The 25,685-nt window shown below is 44.0% G+C and overlaps 2 protein-coding genes and 1 long non-coding RNA gene across 8 annotated transcripts in view; 1 reads left to right on the forward strand and 2 right to left on the reverse strand.

Moving 5' to 3' along the window:
- Positions 1-3,366, reverse strand: part of DUSP14 (dual specificity phosphatase 14) — a 27,466-nt gene extending 24,100 nt beyond the window's left edge. The window contains exon 1 of one of the 3 annotated variants that reach the window (XM_082707456.1): positions 3,331-3,366. The gene's annotated coding sequence lies outside the window, so the exon portion shown is untranslated. Of the gene's footprint in view, positions 1-643; positions 737-2,295; positions 2,417-3,330 lie in introns of those variants that run through there. The other 2 variants (XM_082707455.1, XM_082707454.1) reach the window with 2 other exon arrangements.
- The window catches only part of LOC309851787, a 26,258-nt gene continuing 3,067 nt past the window's right edge, over positions 2,495-25,685 (forward strand). The window contains exons 1-5 of one of the 3 annotated variants that reach the window (XR_014304929.1): positions 2,495-2,788; positions 5,962-6,137; positions 14,955-15,110; positions 16,202-16,272; positions 17,266-17,361. This is a non-coding gene — a long non-coding RNA (uncharacterized lncRNA). The remainder of the gene's footprint in view (positions 2,789-5,961; positions 6,138-14,954; positions 15,111-16,201; positions 16,273-17,265; positions 17,362-25,685) is intronic. The other 2 variants (XR_014304931.1, XR_014304930.1) reach the window with 2 other exon arrangements.
- The window catches only part of TADA2A (transcriptional adaptor 2A), a 50,352-nt gene continuing 38,629 nt past the window's right edge, over positions 13,963-25,685 (reverse strand). For both annotated transcript variants that reach the window (XM_082707452.1, XM_082707453.1), the window contains exons 11-16: positions 24,797-24,907; positions 22,592-22,663; positions 19,536-19,668; positions 18,333-18,376; positions 16,181-16,254; positions 13,963-14,837 (exon numbers count right to left, since the gene is read on the reverse strand). In XM_082707452.1, coding sequence (XP_082563578.1) covers positions 14,652-14,837; positions 16,181-16,254; positions 18,333-18,376; positions 19,536-19,668; positions 22,592-22,663; positions 24,797-24,907 — 620 coding nt within the window. In that variant the 3' untranslated portion in view covers positions 13,963-14,651. The remainder of the gene's footprint in view (positions 14,838-16,180; positions 16,255-18,332; positions 18,377-19,535; positions 19,669-22,591; positions 22,664-24,796; positions 24,908-25,685) is intronic.

A 25,685-nucleotide genomic window follows, 5' to 3' on the forward strand; every position in this document is an offset into this window, starting at 1 on the left:
AGACACTAGTAGTCCTAGAAAATTTCTTTAATGGAAAAGTTTTCATTTTTAACCAAGAGTAACACCTAGGATCTTAATGATTGAAGTGCTCTGAGGCTGTTTAAGAAGGGGTCATTTGCCCATCATCTTGAGAAATACTACTATGCAACAGAGGTAATGAACCTTTACAACCAGCTGTACTTAAAACGCATGCTACCTGTTCTAGACAGAAGCCAAATCTCTACGAACAGGACTGGTTAATTTTATTATTCATTTCAATTAAAAAATCGCTTTGTGCAGATATTATAAAAATGCTTAGAAAAGTCTAAGAGGATACACACGAATCGATAAAGATACACACAGCAGCTACTTTTGGAAAAGAAACTAAAAAGAAGGCTTTAACATTATCTGTAAAGTTCTAAGTTTTACAGAGATTATTAATGAGCATTTTCAATCCACCCAAATCCCAAATACAAAGGAATTCCCCGAACACACATTCCTCTCTAAAGACCATCATTTAAAAATGTTAAGGTTTAAAAAAAAAAAAGTTAAGGTTTTCATGCTAAAGTTTTAAGGGACTTCCTGGATTTATACACCTGACCAGTATATTTTATATGAATACACATTTATGCCGTTCTATTAGGGAATATTATAGAAATCATACCTGCATTCAACCAATATGAAAGATTTCAGATGAGAACTCAGCATAGACACGTTTGACACTGACGTTAAAACGACTTGGAATGAAGGAAACCGTCTCCTGCTTTATGGGGGAAAGCCAAAAATATCAAGCAACTACCTTCTCCTCCCCCAAGCGTCAGAAGATGAGTCAGAGCTGGAGGCAGGAATAGGGCCCATGTGTCAAGCCGCCTGTGCAGGGCGCCTTCCTACCTCCACCCGACAACCCTCTTCCCCCACCCAGGGTCAGGGTTCCTGCCTCAGCCTGTCCCTGACGTGAATTCTCAGGTGTCCCCAGGAAAGAAGAGACAGTTATTCATTCCGGGGGCACCTCATTCTCTGCATTTCTAAAGGGAGCCCAAGAATGGGTGCCTTTATGGGTCCACAACAACTAACAATCACCAAATGCAGCTCAAGGGAGTGGAGCTTCCAGACACACACACACAACTTTGCAAAGAAGGCAGCACCTTTGTTCCCCTCATTTTAAACAACAGGAAACATGGAGGGAGCAGCTGTGACTTGTCCAGAATCACTTAACTTTGTGACAGAGCTGACAGTCTTAAGCGCAGGGCTGCTGACACCTGGCCCCAGCCTCTTTGACTTTTAACTGATCTGTACAACCTCAGGGAAGATGTTCCAACATTCCATTTTACTTCTGTAAATGTAAGGAATCAGGACCTGGTTCTTTGCCTCTGTTTTTACATCTGTAAAACGGGATGGCAATGCTCTCTGCCTACCCCTCCTATAAAACTACAAAGAACGGCTAGTTAACACTTGCCAAATGCCTTGAGGTCCTGCTGGATGAAAAGTACAAGGTAGTTTGTTTGTTTCTTTTTTAATCCCTAGACAGTAAAACTGCAATTGTAAGTCACTCCTCCTTCCCTTGCCTCTGGGACGCCCAGTTACCATAACACTGGCTGGTACCAATGGCAACATCCACCTAAATAAAATATAGTTATACAATCCACTAAGGCAGCTCCAGCAGGCGACTCCTCTCACACACAAACAACTCAACTTGCTTTGAAGCGAGGGTACTTAGGAGAAATAGAGAGATTGCACCCCAATCTACCACCGCAGAGAAACACTCAAGTTGAATACTTGGCATTGCTGAAAGTCAAGTTGCTTCTATCAATGCACCAGAAACCTATGAAAGATGCAAAGGGCCGCCGACAGCTCGAGAGGCTCGGAGCGAGTGGATGAGGACCGCCGGCTAGGAGGTGGAGAGACCGTGGCGCGGCCGGAGTGCAGAGGGTCAGGAAGAAGGAGGAGGGGAGGGGAGCCTACAGGACGCCGGCCAAGGAGCCCGAGGGCCGGTACGCGGGGCCGGGGCGTCGGTCGCACCAGGGCGCAGTCGGGGGGCGCGCACCCACAGCCGGCGAGGCGGGGGGGGGGGGGGGGTCGGGAGGCGAGGAGGGGGCGCGGCGGAGTGCCCCGGGCCTCGCCCCTCCCGGCCGCCCGGAGGATGCGAGAACCGCCCGAGAGCAGGTGTGGGGGCCGGCATAAAGTTTCCAGAGACGAGGGTCGCGCGGGGCCCCGGCCGCCGGGTCCCGCCAGTGTCCCCCCAAGAGTCGCGTCAGAGCCAAGTCCCGCCCGCTCCGCCCCCCGCCCCGGTCCACGCCGGGGCCCGCGGCCCCCTACCGGCTCGGCCCCGCGGCGACTGGCACTCCGTCCTCCTGCGCGGCTCCCGGCTTCTGCGGGCTGCCCGCCGCGCGTGCCCCTCCTTCTCCCCCCGCCCGCGCCCGGGGCGGGCCGCGCGCACGCTCCCTGCGCCCCGCCGCCCTCTCCCGAGCGGGGGGCGGGCCCCTCGGGGCGGGGGAGGGGCTTCCGCGCAGGAGGAGCGCTGCGGGGAGGTGGGGGGAGCCGGCGGGGAACGCGCGGAGCGGCGGGCGTAGCGCGTGCGCACTGCTCCGTTGACCGCCGAGCCAAGCCGCGGGGCGCGCCCCCTACTCTTCTGGCGCCCCTCGGGCCAGCGCCCCAGGAGTCTCCTCATGTGTTTCACAATATACGACCCCTCTCGTCGCCACTTCAGCGTTGGGGCTGAGACGCAGGGGTGGCGTAGTGGGGTACTTCCTGGACGCGAGAGGGTTAAAGGCAAGGCGACAATACAAATATAAAAGGTGTGAAGACTGCAGTAAGTGACTAATCACCGCCTCTCACCCCACCCCCACCTTATATCCAGCACGGGAGAGCCCAGGAGTTGGGACCAAAGAGTAAAGGGAAAATAAACCTCACGGCAACTGTTGGGTGAATTTGCTTGGGCAGGGTACAGGCAGTTTCTAGAAACTCTGGAAGGCTAGTTCGTCCGAGACTCCAAAGTAGCTACAGATATGGCCATCTTCTGCCGGCCCCGAGACCGCCGACCCACCACCCTACCCCGCAGGTGCCCTCGGACTTTCAAAACACCGGATCCACAAACCGTGCCTCCCAGGTAGAGCTGCAGCGTGTCCGAAGCCCAGGCTGAACCCGTGGATTCGTGGAGGGCTTATTTGCTGTGTCACTGTGAGGGGCTTTTCAAATTTAGGTTTGCCCATCTGTAACATGAGTAGATGCGAACGGACTTTTTGAGCACGACCTGCCCTGGCAGGTGAGGGGGGAGGTATAAAGGACTTCCTCAAGGCTCTGCAGTGAGTCAGACACTTAGGAGTCCTGACCAAGCCCAGCCCCTTTACTCACCAGCCCCCGCTCCTCGCTCCTCACCGTTGTAAATCGTTGGCATCGAACTGCTCAACAGTCTAAACAGTAGTCCTAGGTTTGGGGGGAGGGGGTGGGACGCGGTGGGAGGGGGTGGAAAGGCTTTACATCTCCCCAGTATCTTCAACCAAAAGCTTCGAGGCTTTTTCATGCTCTTCCTGATCTCTGACGGGATTCAGAGTCATCCCGTGGGTGCAGGAATGTCTAAAAGTTCTGTTTTCCAGACAAAAATATAACATGAAGGCATTTTAGTGATAATCGTATGGGAGCTAAAAAGGCCTGGACTGGAGAGATTTATTTTTGCTTTCATTAAAGAGGAGAGTTAAAGCTTTAAAATTCGGCAAAATTAATCTTTCGGCAAGGGAACAAAACAATCCGATTCAAGAAAAAACAACTAAGAGTTCAAATCTTGCTGGGAAAGGCATTTTTTCCGGCACTAAATTGCTCCACCATCAATTTGTCTAGTGACTTATTTTGACATGTGAACACCGAAATAGCAAAATCTCTAATAGAAACGATCGTATGCAGCTTCGTTTCTCCCCCGCCCCGCAGACCTTCCTCAGTCAATTCAATGACTCAGCAACACAAATAGATACATTCCTCTTCGGATTCAAGCTTGTTTGTTACACAAGACAGGTTTCCAGTACAGCTCTGGTTAGTAACAAGGAGTTGGGCATTTTCACGCATTATAGGAACTAAGTCTACCCTAAGAACCATTATCCTCATCAGTGAAAAGGAGGGAGTAAGGCAGGCTAAAATAGAGTTTGTGTTGAGTGTGATGTATGTGCAAAGATCTAGAGAATAAGGAAAGTAGAAAGAAGTGCTAACGTCTGTAAGACCATTTAGTGATTACATATATGCCGGTGGGCAGGATGTGCTTTACACCTTTAAGTGCAGGCTGACCTATGCCTCTACAAAAATGCAATTTGAAAGTGTTACCTTCTAGACTGTCCAGTAGAACTTGGGGTGATAGAAATGTTCTGTATCTGCACTGTCCCACACAGTAGCCACTAGCCTCACGTGGCATCTGAGCACTTGAAATGTGGCTCTAGTGCATCTGAGACACTGGATTTTTTATTTAATTAATTTTAATAAATTTAAATAGCCACATGAGGCTAGTGACTGCCTTACTGGACAGCACATTACTAGACTGTACACAGATATTTTTATAAAACTATGTTATATGCAGATACATCTTAGAGGCCATCTGCTACAAAAGTAGGACTTGTCTATGCCCAGCGAAGGGGTGGTTGATCCTATGTCTGAATGAACAAAGCAGTGCCTGACAGCAGTGGGGCTTGAGTGCAGAATGAGAGCTGATCTGATTACATGCAGTAAGTAGAGGGTAGAAACTTCTACTCTGCTTGGCTTCTGAAGTTTGCTTTTCCAAAAATGTTCTCCTAATTGCCTGGGCAATGCCTTAGATTAGGCTAATCAGACCTTTATGAGTCCCTTAGAAAGAACAGTTGCATCTTCCATTCGTATCATTGCCTCTGGTTAACAAATTGGCAACAGCTTTCATGTATCTGTCAGCACCGGGAAACAGCTGTGATCAAGGCTCCTCTAATCTACAGAAGTTTGCAGAAGTCTGATTTCCGGATGCCGTCAGGTCCCAAGGCTCACAGATGTTTCGAACACCTGCTTGCTAATGCACCTAATTCCAGAGTATATACTACTGATCACTATAAAAATGCAAATCCCCTAAAGAAGTAAATCTTTATTGTCCTTTGACATGTTGGAGAAGAGCAGTGGACACCAGGTATCTGGGGGAAAAAAAACAAACTATAAATAAGGAGAAGATTAAGAAGATGAAGATTAAGAACTAGAAGGACGGATGACCCAGAACACACATTTTCTTGGGGGCACCTGGGTGGCTCAGTTGGTTGTGAGTCTGCCTTCAGTTCAGGTCATGATCCCAGGGTCCTGGGATCGAGTTCCGCATCAGGCTTTCTGCTCTGTGGGGAGCCTGCTTCTCCCTCTACCGCCCCCCCTGCTTGTGCTCTCTTGCTCTCTCTCTGTCAGATAAATAGAATCTTTAAACACACACACACACAATTTTATCTACTACAGATTTTGCTGAAGGCTTGTGCTATTTTGTAAGATGTAAGATACCACCTTATATGGCTATCATAAGGATTAACTAATTGTATTACATGTAGAATATTCCAAACTTTTATTTTTAGTTTTCATCATTCTCATAAAATATTATTTTTCCACTAATACGGAAATGTCACATTACCAAAAAAAAAAAGAGAGAGAGAGAGAGAGAAAGCATCACCCATAATTTTATAACCTTACCAAAACAACAGTTAGCAACTTTTCTTTCTGGTCTTTTTTCTATACATGATTTTTTAGTTTTATTTATATAGTTACAATAGTGTATGTACAGTTTTGTAACCTGACTTCAAGCTTCTTGAGGTAGGTAGGCATTATATAAGGGAATATTACAACATACCCATGATAACTAGGTCATTTAATATCTGTGTCTGAAGTTTTCTGCCCTTAATTCAGCCCTGGGGCAGTTAACAATGATGCACAGTGATGAGAATTCCAAAGAAACGTCCTTGAAAAAGGCACATTTGCCTGTTTTAACATTTGCTCTTTGTCTTTTAGATCTTACTGTCCCTCTGTGAGACTTTAGTGTAGTATGAATTGTGTGGTAATGGAAAATCAAACGCTGTTCATACCTGCCTGGAGTTGCATGAAAATATCAAAGGTTTGATGGGAAGGAAAAAAGAAAGGAGGTGCCAGGTGCGTTATCCCACTTCTTTTTCATCACACTAAGTCAGGTAGGTATTATCAACCACACGTTAGACATGAGGGATTAAGAAACTTGCCCAAGATTGCATTATTATTATTATTTTTAAAGATTTTATTTATTTATTTGACAGACAGAGATCACAAGTAGAGAGGCAGGCAGAGAGAGAGGAAAGGAAGCAGGCTCCCTGCTTAGTAGAGAGCCCAATGTGAGGCTTGATCACAGGACCCTGGGATCGTGACCTGAGCCGAAGGCAGAGGCTTTAACCCACTGAGCCACCCAGGCGCCCCCAAAATTATTGATTTTAAAGAAAACTTTAAGGAATGGTAAATGAAGAAATAAGATATTTCCCCCCAAGAGTGAGTTAATCACCTCTGGTAGTAAAAATACCAGAACTGCTAAGAGATCCACTTTTTTTTTTTTTTAGATTTTTTTTTTTTATTATGTTATATTGGGCAGTATATAGTATATCATTTTTTGGTGTAGTGTTCAGGGATTCATCAATTGTGTATAACACCCAGTGCTCATCACCACACGTGCCCTCCTGAATGCCCATCACCTGGTTACCCCATCCACATCCCCCTCCCTTTTGTAACCCTGAGTTTGGTTCGAGTCCAGAGTCATGGTTTGTCTCCCTCTCCAATTTCTTCCCATTTTTCCCTCCCTTCCCCTGTGTCCTCCACACTGCTCCTTATGTTCCACATATGAGTGAAACCATACAATAATTGTCTTTCTTTTTTTTTTTTTAAGATTTTATTTATTTTTTTATTTGACAGAGAGAGAGATCACAAGTAGGCAGAGAGGCAGGCAGAGACAGAGGGGGAAGCAGGCTCCCTGCTGAGCAGAGGGCCCGATGTGGGGCCTGATCCCAGGACACCGAGATCATGGCCTGAGCCAAAGGCAGCGGCTTAATCCACTGAGCCACCCAGGCGCCCCAATAATTGTCTTTCTTTACTTATTTCACTTACATCACTCAGCAAAATCCTCTCCAGTTCCATTCATGTCAATGCAAATTGTAGGTATTTATCCTTTCATGGCTGAGTAATATTCCATTGTATATATGAACCACATCTTCTCTATCCACTCATCTGTTGAAGGGCATGTCAGTTCCTTCAACAGTTTGGCTATCATGGACATTGCTGCTATGAACATTGGAGTGCATGTACATCCGGGGTAACTTATGCCATTCTGCATAATTACTACAACATCAAAGATAAAAAAAACCTGATCCCACTCAAGGGGAGTAAACATCCATGTCAACTCAAGAGCTTGAAGACTTGGGACGCCTGGGTGGCTCAGTTGGTTAAGCAGCTGACTTCGGCTCAGGTCATGATCCCAGCATCCTGGGATCGAGTCCCACATCGGGCTCCTTGCTCCACAGGGAGCCTGCTTCTCCCTCTGACTCTGCCTTCCACTCTGTCTGCCTGTGCTCGCTCTTGCTCGCTCTCTCTCTGACAAATAAATAAATAAAATCTTAAAAAAAAAAAAAAAGAGCTTGAAGACTTCCCCTCTAAGTTATAAATTGGTACTTAGGCCAAGCCTTTGACTTTGTAAATGAAAGAGTGGAATGTGAATGGGGGAGGGGGTAGCAGAGGTTCCCAGATCGGTTAAAAGGCGCTCTCTAACCTACTATGTTGTTCACCAGCTCTCTGCTTTGTCAAATAGTAGCAAATCTCTGTTACAGGAAGTTGGATGCCTCAATTTTTCACCAGACCTAAGATATACAGACTATAGTTGCAAACATATCTTGACAGCAAAGCGTGTCCCTAGAGCCCTGGAGCAATGTGTGGTTACATCCTGGATGCTAATCAGGGGTATCCCCTTTCACCGGAAAGCCTCTAAGCTCCAACGCCTATATCCACCCCATCTTGCCACATCTGCTGGAAATCCATGGCTTGCTTTTATCCCTCTCCTAGTTTCCATGGAGACCCAACAGTTTACTTTTTCCCCCAACTCTAAGCCATGGTTATTTTTAACTGTAAAACTCTGAGCCAGGTCACAGCTGGGATCTGGAAGATGCAATGACGTCTATAGCCACCCTTCTCTCCCACAGACGCCTTCTTTTCTGCAGTTGCTGGGGGCGGAGGCACTCCTGGGAGATTTTGCTCTCAAAAGCATTTTGCTTTGCATCATGAAGTTAAACCTATGCTGACTTCGATCTGACAGGTGTCCTGAATCTTGAAACCATGCACACCCGAAACAAGGCAAAGATTTTCGTGGGGTTGGGGAGGAGGGCTGCCAGGTAAGCTTGACGTTGCTGTCACAAATCTGTGGCCAAAGCTTAGGTAAATACCCTCTGGGAAAAATATATCAGAGTGCTCTCCTCTGGGGAAAAATAAGGGCTCTGGTTCCTATCCCCAGTAGAGTGGCTTTTTCTGCTGCGGCCTGCCCCTGGTTAAAAAGAGGCTCTTGAACAAGATACTGTACAGAAAAACAGTTCTACCTCTCCAAAGCAGACAGTAAATTCCCATGGGGACAGGGAATGCTGCTCCCTCCCCCTCTATGGAGAATTCAGATCAGTCCACCCACTCCTCAGGCCCCTTGTACTAGGGAGCTAGTGTCTTCATGGCTTTTTTTTTTTTTTTAATTATTTGACAGATCACAAGTAGGCAGAGAGGCAGGCAGAGAGAGAGGGGGAAGCAGGCTCCCCGCTGAGCATAGATCTCGATGGGATTCGGGGCTGGATCCCAGGACCCTGGGATCATGACCTGAGCCGAAGGCAGAGGCTTTAACCCACTGAACCACCCAGGTGCCCCTCTTCATGGCATTTCTGAACTCTTCAATCCATTTCAATATTTTTTGGGGGGGGGGAAAGCCCTGGAAATTGCCCTTCTCATCTTAAACAACATTCTAAGATTGAAAATGGGCATAATGGGGCGCCTGGGTGGCTCAGTGGGTTAAGCCGCTGCCTTCGGCTCAGGTCATGATCTCAGGGTCCTGGGATCGAGTCCCGCATCGGGCTCTCTGCTCAGCAGGGAGCCTGCTTCCCTCTCTCTCTCTGCCTGCCTCTCCGACTATTTGTGATTTCTCTCTGTCAAATAAATAAATAAAATCTTTAAAAAAAAAAAAAAAAGAAAAGAAAAAGAAAATGGGCATAAAACACAAGACACTTAGCTCCAATTCAGTATTTTTTTTTTAAGGTTTTATTTATTTGATGGAGATCACAAGTAGGCAGAGCAGCAGGCAGAGAGAGAGGGGGAGGCAGGCTCCCCCTGAGCAGAGAGCCCAATGTGGGGCTCGATCCCAGGACCCTGAGATCATGACCTGAACCTGAAGGCAGAGGCCCAACGGAGCCACCCAGGTGCCCCCCCCCAATTCAGTATGTTTCCTTACAGGACACACTGACTGGGAACATTAAAAAATTAAGCACCAGGGTACCTGGGTGGCTTAGTCGGTTAGTGTCTGCCTTCAGCTCAGGTCATGATTCTGGCTGGGGTCCTGGGATCAAGTCCCACATTAGGTTCCTGTTTAGCAGGAAGTCTGCTTCTCCCTCTCCTGTCTTTGTCAGATAAGTAAATAAAATCTTTAAAATTAAGCTTCCCAGTGCAAGTCCCATTAATTTTTTATTTCTTAAAATAATACATTTTTATGTTTTTAAGGAATTCCCTAAATGAGGGGTGATACTAGGGGAAAATCCAAATCAGAAGTTATCTATTGTTTAATGGGAGAAAAGAGAAGGTTAGGTCATTGCAAACAATTTCAGAAACAGAGTATATACTTGGCAGATAGCTCTCCAAGGAGACACGTATTGGAAGTGTGATGACTTGGCATTTGGCTGTCAGTTCACTGAAGAGGGGTGATAAGATGACAGCATTTCAACATTTTTACTTTGATTAATAAAGTGCTGGTTTCTTTTTTTTTTTTTTTTTAAGATTTTATTTATTTGTCACAGAGAGAGAGAATGAGAGAGCAAAGCAAGGGGAGTGGGAGAGGGAGAAACAGACTCCCCGCTGAGCAGAGGGCCCAATGCAGGGCTCAATCCCAAAACCCTGGGATCATGACCTCAGCCAAAGGCAGACGCTTAACCCACTGAGCCCCCCAGGTGCCCCTAAAGCCCTGGTTTCTTAAAACAACTATGAGGTCTCCTCCTTTCCATATTTCCTAAGATGCTACTTCTGTTGAACACAACTCTGGCCCAGGGCAGGATTATTAGCAAGCTTCTACTTGGAGGCTTTCTACCATGGAAGACCTCAGGGGAAACCAGAACAAGCCAGAAAAAGTGTTGCTTGGTTAAGAATGCGAGATTAATTCAACCAAATAATTAGTGTGGTGCCACAGAAATCCACCTCCTGTGCTCCAAAGTAGAAAATAAGTGCCTCAGCCTTAATTATACAGTCCTGAAAGACACTAAACAAGTCTGGGCTGGCAAAGGTTAACTACAGGGCTTGCAGAAAAGACAAAGGGAAGTACATCTATTAAATTAAAAAAAAAAAAAAAGTTTTTTTGGTAACTCTGTTTTGGGTTTAAACCTTTTGATGGTCACTTTCTGGATTCTTATCTCAACTTCCCCATTATTCCTGCTCCTAACAGGAAAGAGGCCCAGTACACAATACATACCAAGCAAGTAACTCATCCTGACAAAGGACTTTTAATGTCAGATGTAAGACAGTCACCCTTCCCTTAAATACCTGTCTCTTGACTTGTAAGCCTGGTCAGTCAAATCAAAGAGCAGTTGATACTCTTATCATAGCACATCTCAACTGACAGAAGCTGAGGCAACTGGCAAAACTGAACCAAAAAAAAAAAAAAAATCCCATTAGTTTTAGAAACTAGCCTTCCCAGCTTGTCTCAAATGATTCACCTGTCCCCACCTCCCAGCTCCCAACACCTCAAAAGCAGGAAACTATGTTCTGGTGCATACTTCAATAGGCCACTTAGGTTCCAAAATACTCATTAAATGCTCAAGTACTGTTCTCACAAATTAAATGCCTATGTCGGCATGCCTATTACTATCCTATCCAGGCTGCTTTGACCCTGTTGGGCAATCAGAGATCCTGCTCCATCTCACATCGCACTCAGAAGAGGTAGTTATTGGGTCTGATTGAAGAGGAAGTCTTTGTCTTAGTTTTTACACAAGTCTACAGGAATAGCTGTGTCCCTTTCTGGGAGGTCAGGGAGAAGTGAACCACATCTGGCTAAGCACACTGGAAAGAAAACTTCGAGATCAGTACTTCCAGAACCAAACTTTAGTTTTTAGATAAATTCAGACAAATGAAAAAGCAGGTACATAGGCGTTGTGGGAAAGCTTTTTTTGTTAACCGTAATACAGTGTGTATCTGGAAGGTACTGACAAAGACATCGTTCAAAATGGATGGGCAATATTCCAGGATGCGGTCTAGAACCAGTACCACTCTCTCGCCCAGAGTTAAGTGGAAGAGTGTTCCAGATGAGTTTTTCCAAGCTTCTCTTTACCACTTGGGTCTCTGATCCTTTACACTGGCTATTTTAGTTCTCTTATTACCTATCTGCATAGTTCCTAAAGCTGGAATGACTCACCAACTGGAATTTTGTTGATCAATGTCATTGGTCTTCGCTCCTTTCTGGCTAACCACAAGCTGGTTTCATGACTCAAAACTAGGAAGCCTGTCCTCACCTCTCAGCAAGGACTGGTTAGTTAGCTGAGTTTAGATTTAATTGGGGGGTGGTGGTGCAGAGGGGGTATTGTAAACAAAAAAGGTGAAAACTGGAACCCCAAAAGAGATAAACCATGGAGTTAGTTGGTCTCCACACAGTCTAGATCTTTGAGCATTGAAAGGGTCATGACATGGGAAGAAATTTGATCTCTATTTCCCACCCCTGGCAGAGAAGGACATACCTAAAATCCCAGCAGAAACCTTTAATTTTTTTTTTAAAGGTTTTATTTATTGGACAGAGATCCCAAGTAGGCAGAGAGGCAGGCAGAGAGAAAGGAAGGGAAGCAGGCTCCCTGCTGAGCAGAGACGTGGGGCTCGGTCCCAGGACCCTGAGATCATGACCTGAGCCGAAGGCAGAGGAACTAACCCACTGAGCCACCCAGGTGCCCCAGAAACCTTTAATTTTAAATTGCAATAAAATTCCTGACAGCAAAAAGTACTGAAGTCACTGAATTTGAGTAAATGCCTCCTCTTCAGAATATGGACTAAAAGAGACCTTGATTAGTATAGGTGGTTAATAGTGAACTCTGTCTAGCAGCAAAGGGGAAGGATGGAATATACTTTTAAGGCCCTTGCTAGCTCTGAATTTTGAGTAACAAGATGGGCCTCCTTTGGTGATAAGAACATGGAAGGAAATAATGTACTTGTACCAACCTCGTCAAGTATCAGCAAGTGATTTTCTATTTTAAGTGCAAAAAGATGGCAACTCAATGACTTTAGAGTATCCCTTACCCAAAATATGGCCTGATCTCTGAGAAACCTACCAGGGAGTCTAGGTCATAAATTTTGTACAGTTGTGCTTGCTACAGTAATAATCCTACTTCCTAAAATCTAGTCATTTGAAATTATAGCCTTATTTTTGTTTTTTAAGATCTTATTTATTTAAATGTCAGAAAGAGAGAGAGAGAGCTTGAGAGGGAATACAAGCAGGGGGAGGGGCAGAGGGAGAGGGAGAAGCAGGCCTCCCACTGAGCACGAAGCCCATTGTGGGGCTCCATCCCAGGACCCCGGGATCATGACCTGAGCCGAAGGCAGACGCTCAACGACTGAGCCAACCAGGCACCCCTACAGCCTTATTTTTCTGTTTTCAACCATGCCATTTTCTTCATCAAATCTAGATCCCCACCCCCATCAGTTTTTTCGGAGTTTGGCTGGTTCCAAGGTTTCTATCAGACTGTCCTCCCATCCGCCCACTCCTAACTACCCCAGCTGCCCTGTGTCCTCGCCAACTGAACCTTTTGGCATCGTTTTCCTCACTCCCACTGCTGCCTCCACATCATCCTCCACCCACTATGTCTGCAACAGTCTCCCACTTCCATCTGCCACTTTCTTTCTCTCTCCTCTCAATCCTATCATTGCCTAAAGAGCTCACCTCTCCCAGGGAGCCTTCCTTAATCAAGACTAAGGACTTTGGGGACTATCAGGGACACCACCTAACCTTGGTGTCTAATGCATCCCTGATTTTTAGAACAGCAATTACCTTTCAGGAACAAGAGGCAATCCCTTTATAACCAAGTAGGGGTGATGGTGATGACAGAGCCTGTTTTCTGAGAGATATGACAATGCAAAGAAAAGACAGAATTTCCACAGGCCACCTCTTTTCAAGGTTGAAGTCTTTTATTCTAATTCCCTCAGATCCTAAGTGTCCTTTTCATCTGCAACTGCCAGATAAGCATGCATATTTACAGGAGTCAAAAAGTTTGAGCAAATACTTCCAACAAAGCATATGATATTTGAATTAGATATGTTGGATACTGAAAGAATTAAAGAATCATTCAGCTACTGGAGGCAATTTATTGCAGATTCTGAAGTTATTTCTACAAAAAACTTTGCTTCTAACAGAAATGGGATAACCATGACTCCACGTTTGGCTTCTTGTTTTGTGGAAAGGTTTGAGGATCAAGTTTCAGATGTGGTGGGGTTACTCACCCTCGTACCTAGTGAGTCCCATATACAAAACTGCTTTACTTTTGTTTTAAAAGTAGCTTTTATTGAAGGCTAGCCTGTCACCACTGAGAAATTAGGGTTCAGGTCTCAATCCAAGCAAAGCCGAGGTTAGCTGTGTCATCTCCATCCTCAGGGGCCTGGAATCCTGGGAAACCCAGGGCAAGAACAGGGTGACGCCAGGACACACATGTTGGCAGAGACAGTGCAGCGTGATGAGGCGGGCATTTAACACCCTAAGTGTGCTTTAGTTACCAGAATACTTGACACACCCACAAATTAAGTAGCAAAACATTTTAATCCATTAATTCTAAAAATAACAGAGACATTTTATATCCGGTGCCACCTCCTCAAAAGTCTACTGCACATTAGACAGACTGCAAAGTACAAAGCCAAACATTAAAAGGGAAAGACGTAGTTTGGGACAAGACCATCACGGAGAGATTTTTTTTTCCTCCCATTTGCTCATAAATGTTAAGTCGTCAGCTTAAAAAATCCTCAGAAGGGAAGAGAAAGCTTTCTCATGCTCTATAACCTTTCCCTTTATTTTAGATCTTTCTGTAATGTTTGAAAGCAAAACATAATCAGAAAACCAGCCTCCCAAGTACAAAGATCTGAGCTGGACTCCTGGGACCACAGCCTGGTTCAGTTCTATTTCTACCGACACTCTGATGGGAGGTACTATGGTTCTTGTTTTAGTTACAAGAGGTGTTGGGAATAAAGGCCCACTCACATTTAATAATAGCTTATCTAGCACATAACTCTGCAGCACAACACCAACAACAGGAGTGTTTTAAAGCAGGGTAGAGAAGAAAGGAGATATTAATACAACGTAAGGTTCCCTTTGTCCTTCCTCTCTTTTTACAATGAGAATTCAGCTCAGCAACGAAACGCTCCAGAGCGCCTGTGCTGTCCTTCGGCCCACCGCATTCCAAACTTGTGATTTCTGATCCCAGGCCCTCAGAGCCTCAGGCTTTAGTGATGTATCCTTCTCGGATGAGGAAATCATAGATTTTTCGGGTTTTGTTCACATCTATCTTGATGAGTGCTCTTGCCTGCGCCAGTCTCAAGCCTCCTTGCTTGTTACATTCGTTCAATAGAGCAGATTTGTATTCTAAATAGGCTCCTGGGACCAACCTCACCATCTGACAGAGCTGCAAGACATGGCAAATTTAATAAACATTAACATCTGTCATTCTCGTAATTTAATCCAGTAGGTATAGCCAAAATAAAATTTCAAAAAAGTGACATCAACCTCCAACTATTTATAGGAGCTGCTGGGTAGCTGGACCACATTCCATTTAGTCTCTTTCTTGGAGAGAATCCTCCCTCACGACAGACACTTAGGAAGAGAAAGCCAGAGTCTAATGCTGGGAGTGACTTCAGCACATGTCAGCCGGCTCACCTGGGTCTGTCAAGGAGCACAAGTATGTGTCCTGAGGAACAGCCTGGGTCCACACAGCTCTCGGCCCAGCACATTCCAACACAGCCAGTCAGGAAAGAGCCATAGGGCACAGTAGGGGCGGGGGTACAGATACCTGGATTCCCAAGCCTGAATCACAATATTTTTAGTATCAGCATAAAGCACTGGTCCCTGATTTTGTGTTTACATTTCCTACTTTGAAGGAGGAGACAGAGACCTTGCAAAGAGGCTACTTCAGCTGCTAAAAATCTAGAAAGCTGGCTCAGTCCCAGCTCCCCTGCCATGGCACCCCACGGCAATGAGCAGTTGAGAGGTCACTGCTTGTGGGTAAGGATAAAACTGATTGAAACTCCAGGCCATTCAATACTTGACTTAGAAAGGCCTGTGACCTTCTTCAGCAATGCTGAACTAGAACATACACTCCTCTCTATTCCCAAACTAATCTTTACTGTTCCTGTGGCTGAAATGAAAGACTAACAAGTCTACTCCAAGACTCCCCTTACTATCTGACCTGAATTAATGATATGGAGTGGCAGATGGGGAGACTGATCTTGGGAACGGTAAAAGGAGTGCATGAGGAACAAAAGACGGTTTCTCTTTTGGAATGGACTTCAGAGCTAGGCACATTTTTTTGAAAATGCTTGAGGATGACTCCTTTGAGGCTGGCTTTAAATTTTTGAGACAGCCAAAAGTAATATGAAGATAAGTCTGATGATTTTAGTGGAAAAGAAAAGTAGGTCATGGCATTTTTAATCAAAATTAGTCTTTGACTCTATGTGATGATGAAGTCCCTCCTTTATGGCTACATACATGCTGTGGGGACAATCTTTTATGTGATGGTTATAGTGATGGAGTAAGTGTAGAGTAGAGCTCATCAAAATGGCCGTTCCAACAGGAAATAACCATTTTCATATATGAGGTATTTCATATATGAGTTAAACAATTTCATTCCTATGAAGCCCTCAGTACAGTATCTGATACACGGTAATGCTCAGTAAATGACAGCTGCCGTTACTAGGATTTATGTATCATCAATCCCACTCTTTCTCCTCTAGCTCTCCATCATTTTGTTACCTCCTTTTCTTTTTCATTCAGCTTCTCTGTGCCAGGAAGGCCAGTGAGGTTCAAAGGTGGTGCACTTCGTCGACCTACAGACAGAGAAAAAGGTATGCATTTCATAGGAGTGACAATTCCTCAGGTATGAAGTAACACAGTCTACTGTGGCCAGGCCAGTGAGGTATGAATGAGGTCATGATGTCCAGCTCTAAGAAATCTCTACCCATCACCTCAGGCCTCAATCTAGCTGGCAACGTGGGCACCGCAATGTTCACCTGAAAATATAAGTGGTAATTCCCGTGCCCTTTGCTCTGCTAAAATATACAATCACACATACCCTAGCAACCCACGTGCTACTCTTTTCAACCCAGTAAGATGCTAAATTCTAAAGCCCAGATGTCACCCAGTGAAGAAAGGTCATATGCTGCCCACCCCGACAGCTGATGAATGGAAATAACAACTCCACAGGAGAGACACTTCCCAGGCCTCAGCACTCTGCCAGGAGCTCGAGGCAAACACGGTAATTAACCAAGTACCATTTGCCTTCAGATCAAAGGCAGACTGTTAGGCCAGCAAAAGGCCCTTCTTATTTATTATGTGAGGGAATATCTGTTCCTTCCAAAGAAGCCCTGTTTACCTGAAAGACCCGCACAGAGGAACAATGAGCCATTATAGGGCAAACCAGAAGCTGGGGTGAACTCACATACTGAGAAAGAAACCCAAGTACAAGGTCACTACCTAGGATGGAAAGTTTCATGTGCAAAATTTTTTGCTTTTGTTTTGAATACATAATTGGAATTAATGCTCAGTTGGAAGATAAGTGGGCTAAGTTAGGCAAAAGAAAATGTGGAATAACATATTAAGTTTTATGGGGGCTGCCTTTTAGGAGGTGGGGAGAAATAGGGGCTGTTATAGGCCGCTCTGAGAGAAAACAGGCTGCTCTGCAGTTTCAACAAGGGGATAAGAGCCTTTCCATAACCAACAGGCTTAGCCTTCCCCTAAATGCTCAAAAAGGAAGACTAAAATCATTTGGTACCTCACCAAAGTTACTGCAGGCTAGGTTGTAATTAATGATCCAGGCTTTCTACTTTGCACTGCCTTAGGAGCAATAGAGAGCATGAAGAAGAACAACGGGTCTCCCAACCTAAATATAGGGGGTGAGGAAGCCTAACACCAGCCTAGGAAGCAACAAAGAATAAGTGAGTACAGATGGTTCAAAAACGCAAATACCAATTTATTAATTATCACTGTTCTATATTTTTATTATTTGTATCTCTGTATCTAGATTCAGAGGGCAGGGTTAGAAGTAAGAAACTTATAAAATATAATTTGGATTTAGCTATCCTGACTACTCTCTAAAAGACTCTCTTTTCTCTTTTAAGTGTTAAGAAATAGTCACCTGAAACAAGGGAATCAATTTTTTTTAAAAAAGTAGCCCTAAAGAACCCTTTTCTATCTAGGCTCTGTCTAGATCCTGAATCTGAGAGATTTTAAATGGGATCACAAGGTCTATTGTTTTAAGCTTCTGAAGAATGGTAAAACTGCAAATGGGTCATCTTTTTTACTAGTCCAGTCTCTACAGGGGCATGGTCTGTATGTTCTGATATAGGAATGCGGCTGATGTAGCATATGGAGCAGGGGTGAATAATAACAAGAGAACTGGCAAAAAAAAACACCACAATTTGGATCGGAGCTCTATAAATCATATCACCTCAAAGTGCACTGAGGATTAGCAGATAACATATGGCTTAAGCTTGTTCTGAAAACTAATCTCAAAATAGAGGACATACCCAAAGAGGTAAAGGTAACAAACAGAAATACCTCATATCTCCAACTTATAAAGAAATCCTTGTGTTTCTGCTCAGGATACAAAGACTTTAAGTGATCTGTGAGACAAATCTCAAAATCGTGCTAAAGTTAACTGCTCGTGAACACTACAGAAATCACCCCTCTGGAGCTCCTTCTTCCCCTGCTCTGTACTCAAACCCAGAAGATAATCCCTCTCTGGCCATGAAGATTCTGAAAGCTTGATGTTTATAAATTGGGATAACACACTTACTTACCTCTCTGCCTAAGCACCCTCCTTCCATAAGGGGTAAGAGACTACTGCATGAATCCCTAGAATGAAAACTTCACAATCAAGACTTGCTCCAGCCTGAAAAAGAATTACCTGAATTTGAAGCCATCGGAAGAGAAGGGCTCAGGCCAGAATCACTAAAACAAAGAAGAGGAATTTAACTTAAGTCACACCGAAGAAGGCAATTTTCAAAAGCCCGTGTGGGCCTGCGTGTCATTTATCAGATTGCTTATTTATTTAAAATTTTTTTTTTAAATATTTGAGGGCCATCTGGGTGGTTCAGTCAGTTAAGCAGCTGCCTTCGGCTCAGGTCATGATCCCAGGGTCCTGGGACCGAGTTCTGCTTGGGGCTCTCTGCTTGGCCAGGAGCCTGCTTCTCCCTCTCCCTCTGCTTATGTGCTCTCTTTCTCTCTTTTTTTTAAAAAGATTTTATTTATTCATCTGACAGAGAGAGGTCACAAGTAGGCAGAGAGGCAGGCAGAGAGAAAGGGGGAAGCAGGCTCCCTGCTGAGCAGAGAGCCTGATGACCTGAGCTGAAGGCAGAGGCTTAACCCACTGAACCACCCAGGCACCCCATGCTCTCTCTCTTTGAAAGATAAAGTCTTTAAAAAAAAAAAAAAGCTGTTTTTTTTTTAATTTGAGAGAGAGCGCAAGAACAAGTATGAGCAGGGGGAGAAGCAGCTAGAGAGGGAGAGGCAGACTTCCCTGCTGAGCAAGGAGCCCAATGTGGGACTTGATCCCAGGACCCTGGGATCATAACCAGAGCCAAAGGTAGCCACTTAGCTGACTGAGCCACCCAGGTGCCTCAGGTTGGTTACTTTAAATGGATATAGAGACAGACGGTACTGTTTTACAGCATATCCCACTATTCTAACCAGGAAGGGTGATCTGTTCTATGGGGTGTAAGAAATCGCCTGGATTTGTTAAGAAGAGCTCTTAGTCTGGAACATCATGAAGACTAATCATGGGGAAAGGACAGCGACATGATTTGCCAATGGAAATCATTCCAATAGACAATGGAGTGGAAAGAGGAGGCATGGTGGAGAAATTTACTGTTTTTAAAAAGAAGATCAAAGTAGCAAAGTAGGATTCTAGGGGGCCAGCTATGTTTCTCAAAACTATCAGTACTGCAGTGTTTCTGAGACAGATGACTAAGATTAGAATTCTGAGTTTTTCTAGCTACCCAATTATTACTACTTTGCCACGTGGGTAGGGTACCCATGGAAATATCTGAAACTACACAAAAAAGCCAGAGCACCCGAGAAGCCGCTCCTGCTCTCTGAACTAAGCACTCACATGTCGGCTTGCCGACGGAGCCACTGCTGGCAAGCACTGCTGTCCTGGATGTACTGGAGCACTTCAGAGAGCATGGTGCGCTTAAGGCGCTCCTCCTCCCGCGTCTTCTTGAGGTGGTCATAGGTTCGGGCACCTGAAGGTGGAGAAAAGAACGTGACTGCAATAACAATACAGCAGAACTAACTCAAAGGCTTTCTAACCGACATGCAAACAGTTCACCATTTTGGGGTTTCTTTTGCAAAACTGCTTCCATGGCGCCTGGGTGGCTCAGTCGGTTAAGCATCTGACTCTTGGTTCTGGCTCAGGTTATGATCTCAGGGCTGGGAGCAAGCCCTGTGTCGGGCTCTGCACTCTGTAGGGGGTCTGCCTGAGATTCTCTCCCTCTCCCTTAGCAGCCCCCCAAAATAAAGAAATAAATTTTTTTAAAAAGATTTTATTTATTTATTTGACAGACAGAGATCACAAGTAGGCAGAGAGACAGGCAGAGAGAGAGGAAGGGAAGCAGGCTCCCCGCTAAGCAGAGAGCCCGACGCTGGGCTCGATCCCAGGACCCTGGGATCACGACCCAAGCCGAAGGCAGAGGCTTTAACCCACTGAGCCACCCAGGCGGCCCACAAATAAAATTTTAAGAAAAAAAAAATACAAGATTGCTTCCACAATTATTTTTTCTTTTTTAAAAGATTTGTTTACGTATGTATTTGTTTATTTATTCTTAAAGATTTATTTGAGAGAGTATGCTAGCAAGAGAGAGAAGGAACAGGGGGAGCAGCAGGCAGAGGGAGAAGCGGGCTCTCCGCTGAGCAGGGAACCTGACGTGGGGCTCGATCCCAGGACTCTGAAGGCAGACACTTAACCAACTGAGCCACCTAGAGGTCCCTACTTATTTTTTTTTTAAAGATTTCTTTATTTAAGAGAAAGAGAGAGAGAGTGAGTGAGCATGAGCAGGGAGAGGAGCAGAGGGAGAGATCTCAAGCAGACTCCATGCTGAGCACAGAAAGACACCAGGCTTGATCCCAAGACTGTAAGATCATGAGCTGGGCCGAAACCAAGAGTTGGACCTTAACTGACTAAACCACCCAAGTACCCCTATTTATTTATTTCAGAGAGAGCGAGAGATCATGGATGGGGGACAGTGGGGAGAAAGAATCTCAAGCAGAGTCTGTGCTGACTGAGTAGGGAGCCCGACACAGGGCTCAATCTCATGACCCTGAGATCATTATACAAGCCAAAGCCAAAAGTTGGATACTCAACTGAGCCACCCAGGTGCTCCCCACAATTATTTTTTTTAAGAGCAATGTGATTTCCTTTAGTTTGAAATCCCTTTTTTGACAAGAAATAATTTTTTATTCTCTTCCCAGCTTTAAGAAATTTGGAGGCAAAATCTCCCCAAACAGAAAAATACAAAGAAAGTCAGTCACTTATGTTTCCACCACCCCTCCAAAGATAACTAACTACAATATGGTCATATTTGCTTCCTGTTCTTTTTTCTATATTTTTTCAAAGTTACAAGTGCTATATGCATACACTCTTCTTTAAAAACCAATTAAAAGGGGCGCCTGGGTGGCTCAGTAGGTTAAGCCTCTGCCTTCAGCTCAGGTCATGATCCCGGGGTCCTGGGATCGAGCCCCACATCGGGCTCTCTGCTCAGCAGGGAGCCTGCTTCCCTTCCTCTCTCTCTGCCTACTTGTGATCTCTCTCTGTCAAATAAATAAATAAAAATCTTTAAAAATAAATAAATAAATAAAAAATAAAAACTGATTAAATGACGAACAAAGGTAAGTCCTTATTGACTAGTGCAATTCCTTTCCCCTCCTTCCCAGATGCAACCAATAGCAGGTAATCAAAACCTGGTATCAGTGTCTTGTTAAACAAAGGTTGTATGGTGTTTTCTACACGTTAACAAAGGTGTACAGATTCCAAAGTAACTACAGTAGCGAGTTTTAAGCCACGTTCATAAAGCCCCAGGATTCCATGAAACTATCTCAAGGGTTCCTGTGAAGAGCAAAGATATCACCATGTACACCAGGTGGTCCTGGGTTCTATACGGGATCTGCACCAACAGGCTTCAAAGTAGTTCCACTTTCCTTTTATTTACAGACCAGGGCTCTACATAAAATTTCATTTTGAAATGGTTTCCATCATTAAAAATAAAGAACCATTATGCTAGGCTGAACAAGACTACTTCTCATGGGTAGTGGGTGATAGCTTTCAAGCAATAGGAAGGAGGGAATGCTAAAGATCTTTCCCACAAAACAAAAGAAACTCTCATTTATTGAGCATTTACTGTGGGCCAGGTACTGGGCTGTTTTCATGCATTATCTCTAATTTAATCTTCTTAACTAATCTTCTTAAACTTCTAAGAGACATGGAAAATTGAAACCCAAACAGAATTAAAAATGTGATAAACAGGAGAGCCAGAATCCAAACGCAACCTGCGCAAGTTTAGACCTCAACCTCTTAACTACTGTAACACACTGCCTTCCCTTACTCCTGGCTCTATTACATGTATCTCTTCAACCATATTAAACCTTGTTTCTTCATTACATGGAAATAACACTGCCTATCTCCTAAGTTTGTTATGAGAATCGAGTGATACCATCCAGGTGAAGTGCTTGGCATAGGGCCTGGTGTATGATAAACTGTTGCTATTTCGAGGTTGGCTGTTATTAATATAATTATTATTACTACCTCAAGTAACTGGGATGTATGCACGTAGAGCCATTTGAAGCTTAGTTATTACAAATGATCAGACCACGCACCACAAAATTTTGGAAGGCCGATGCTAAAAATTAGAATACAAAAATCCTTTTTTTTTAAGAGGCCACAGCAGATTCCCGAATCTAAAGCAGCACCTCTCTCTCTTGTGTCATCACTTTTTTATTATCATGGCATTTATAAGGATTAAACAGACAAGACTTCACTGGAAAGATCAAACACTCACTCCAAAAAGGGAAAGCTTGTTTAAAAAAAATCCACATGGTCTCAAACAGAGACTTCCTCTATGTGTTTAGAAGACACCTTCCCCCTGATACAATGTGTAGCTTAAGCATACTTACTACAAAAATTGGTAATGCCTGCTGTCCTGTATTCCTGGAGCCTCTTGATTTCCCTTCGGAGTTCAAATTCCACTGTTTATCCCAAGAAGAAATGAAGGAGAAAAGTTGGGAGAACAAAATCATCATCAATGAGCACTTTGCTATTGAGTACTTTCAGTAATTCTGCCTTATATAAAAAAGACTGGGGAATTCCATTTGAGGAATCCTATATATTTGTAATGTCTCACTAGAAATTTTACCCAAAAGCTGAGAAAAACTTAAGCTAGCCATCTTTTGACTGCCATCCCCAACTGGAAAAAGCAGCTGGAACTATCTCCCAGAAAACACGGTGAACCAGCTGAGTTCATTTAGCTACAGAAGTAACAAATATAATTTTTTTAAACAACTAAATTTCCCCACTCTATTAATCCTCTATTAACAGGTCTATCCACATAACCAAATTCTTTTATAAAACCTGCCTCTGCTAGTACTTGATGTGGTCCTTTTGGAAGCAAAGGACAAAAGCTCTGTGCTCAAGTCCCAGATAGTTTCTTTACAGCTTTTCTCCTATAGGAACAAAAAAGCATTGTTTTCCATAAACCAAAGATTTCTGCCTCCTCTGAGTGCATAGCTCAGGTTGCAACGGCTTGGATTATTATGTGATAGAACATTCAAATTTGAGTGCTTTGAAAAAAAAGGATGAAGGAAGAGCCTGAACAATCCATGGGGTGTAGTTCTTTGGAATGACACATAAACCAAGGATGGCACAAACTGGAACAGGAAGTAAAAGATCAGTCACCAGTACAAACCACATGAAGAATGCCAACCAAACAGGGTGCTTGATGAGGACAATCAACCTGGCTCAGAGAAATGCCTACAATGCCATGCAAGAAATATTTGCATGATGGGAACAGGGTGAGAGCCTTGGTAAAGCATTTTCCCAGAACTAAATTTGAGGGTCAAGTACATAAAACTTGTGATGAAAGGTGTAGCTTAAGCTACCCAGTCCAGCTTACCGTAAAGTGTAGGCCTTAACAACTTCAATTTTTTTGTTGTGAAAAATTAAATGGTAACTGGGTAGAGGTCTCTCAGAAAGCCAGGCAAAAGAATGGTGGAAGTACTGGGGAGCCTGGCTGGCTTGGTCCATAGAGCATGGGACTCTTGATTGTGGGGTCGTGAGTTCAAGCCCCACACTGTGGGGGCTTGAATTTAATTCCTTAACTCTTTAAGGAATTAAAAATATACATATTTAAAAAGAGAGAGAGAGAGAGAGAGAGAGAATGATGGGGGCACCTGGGTGGCTCAGATGGTTGAGCTTCTGCCTTCGGCTCAGGTCATGATCTCCAGGTCCTGGAATTGAGCCCCACATCAGGTTCCTAACTCATCAGGGAGTCTGCTTTTCCCTCTCCCTCTGCCCCTCCCCACTGCTTGTGCATTCTCTCTCTCAAATGAATATATCAAATCTTTTTTTTAAAAAAAATTAAAATATAAAAAAAGAGAGAATGATGGAAGTACTATCTCCATGAGTCATCCAACTCTGTCCCCATTTTATTTTTTTATTTTATTTTTTTAAAAGATTTTATTTATATATTTGACAGAGAGAGACCACAAGTAGGCAGAGAGGCAGGCAGAGAGAAAGAGAGGAGGAAGCAGGCTCCCTGCTGAGCAGAGAGCCCGATGCGGGACTCGATCCCAGGACCCTGAGATCATGACCTGAGCCGAAGGCAGCGGCTTAACCCACTGAGCCACCCAGGCGCCCTTAAAAACTAGTTTTAATACTAAAATATTTATTAACAAAATTATCTGATATCTGGGATTTGCTTCAAAATAATCCAGCTGAGGGTGAGAGAAGAGGGGGTGATAAAAATGAAATAGGATTGGCTATGTGTTAATTGATGAAGCTGGGTGATGGATACATGGGGTTCATTATACTATCATCTCCATCTTTGTATATATTTGAAAACTCCTATAATTTACATATAAAGTGGGGGAAGAAACTACTAAACTACTGCTTTGGTGGGAAAAAAGAAAGCTACTAGCCTTTTTAGCCTCTTCTGTCCACCCCCAAAGTCCCAAATTTAGTTCATTGTAATAAAGGGGAACAAAAGATAAAAATACCCATTTATTTATTTATAGAACCTTACCTAAAACATACCATTATCCTTCCTATTTACATGAACACACACACACACACAAATACTTGCGCAAGGCTTAAAAAGAACCTACGTGCATGGCTTTCAATGAACTTGTCGTGCTCCACTGGCCCCACTATCCTCGCAAATCGCCTCATTGTTTCATAAAGGTCTTGGACTTCCTTGGGATACCGCCGTTCCATTACTACAGTGAAAACAAAGCACAACCATGCCATAGAGAATATAAAAATCTCTTAAGTTCTCTACGCTTCTTTTATAAGAAGTTAATTGGAAGGAACCATTCCTAACCTCACATGACTGATTTACCCATGACAGGAAGCAAACAGGAAAGCCAAGAATGCAAAACACTAATCCTAAAGATAAGAGCATCACAGTGACTATCACATAGGATGTTGTTCTCCCTGGAGAACGGAAGACCGTCTGCATCACCAAGCACGCTGGTGATGATAATATCATCACCTCCACACCTCAAGGCTCGTCATCTGTACAGGGGCAGGGACTGTTGGCAGTAATGGGAGAGATGATTAAAGGCAGATCATGTATTCTTAGGAACAATGTTGGGCAAAATTTCTAGTATTAACTTCTGCAGGAAAACAAGGAAAATGCAGACACAATAATCCATCTAGAAGAGGTAGACTAGCCTAGAAAAAAATGTGTGATAGCTTTCATGCCCCATGAGAAATGTCCCTACCAACAGAGCCTCAAGTGAGGTATTTACTTCTTCACTCTCTATCAGGGCCATTTTGCCTTCCTCCAAACTAAGTATCACAACTAAATTTACTACTAATGGAGTTATATTTGGATAACTATCATCCATCTAAATGGTCACATACACAGGGTAGCCACAGTCAATAACTCTGAGGATTACTAACGACCCAATTTCTACTTTTTAGTAGAAAAAAAAAAAATTAGTGGCATCGGCAAAGAAGATAAGGAGTAAAACCTGCCAACAGTACATGGTA

The sequence above is a fragment of the Mustela nivalis genome, assembly GCF_964662115.1.
Source record: "Mustela nivalis genome assembly, chromosome: 17".
Taxonomy (NCBI): Eukaryota; Metazoa; Chordata; class Mammalia; order Carnivora; family Mustelidae; genus Mustela; species Mustela nivalis.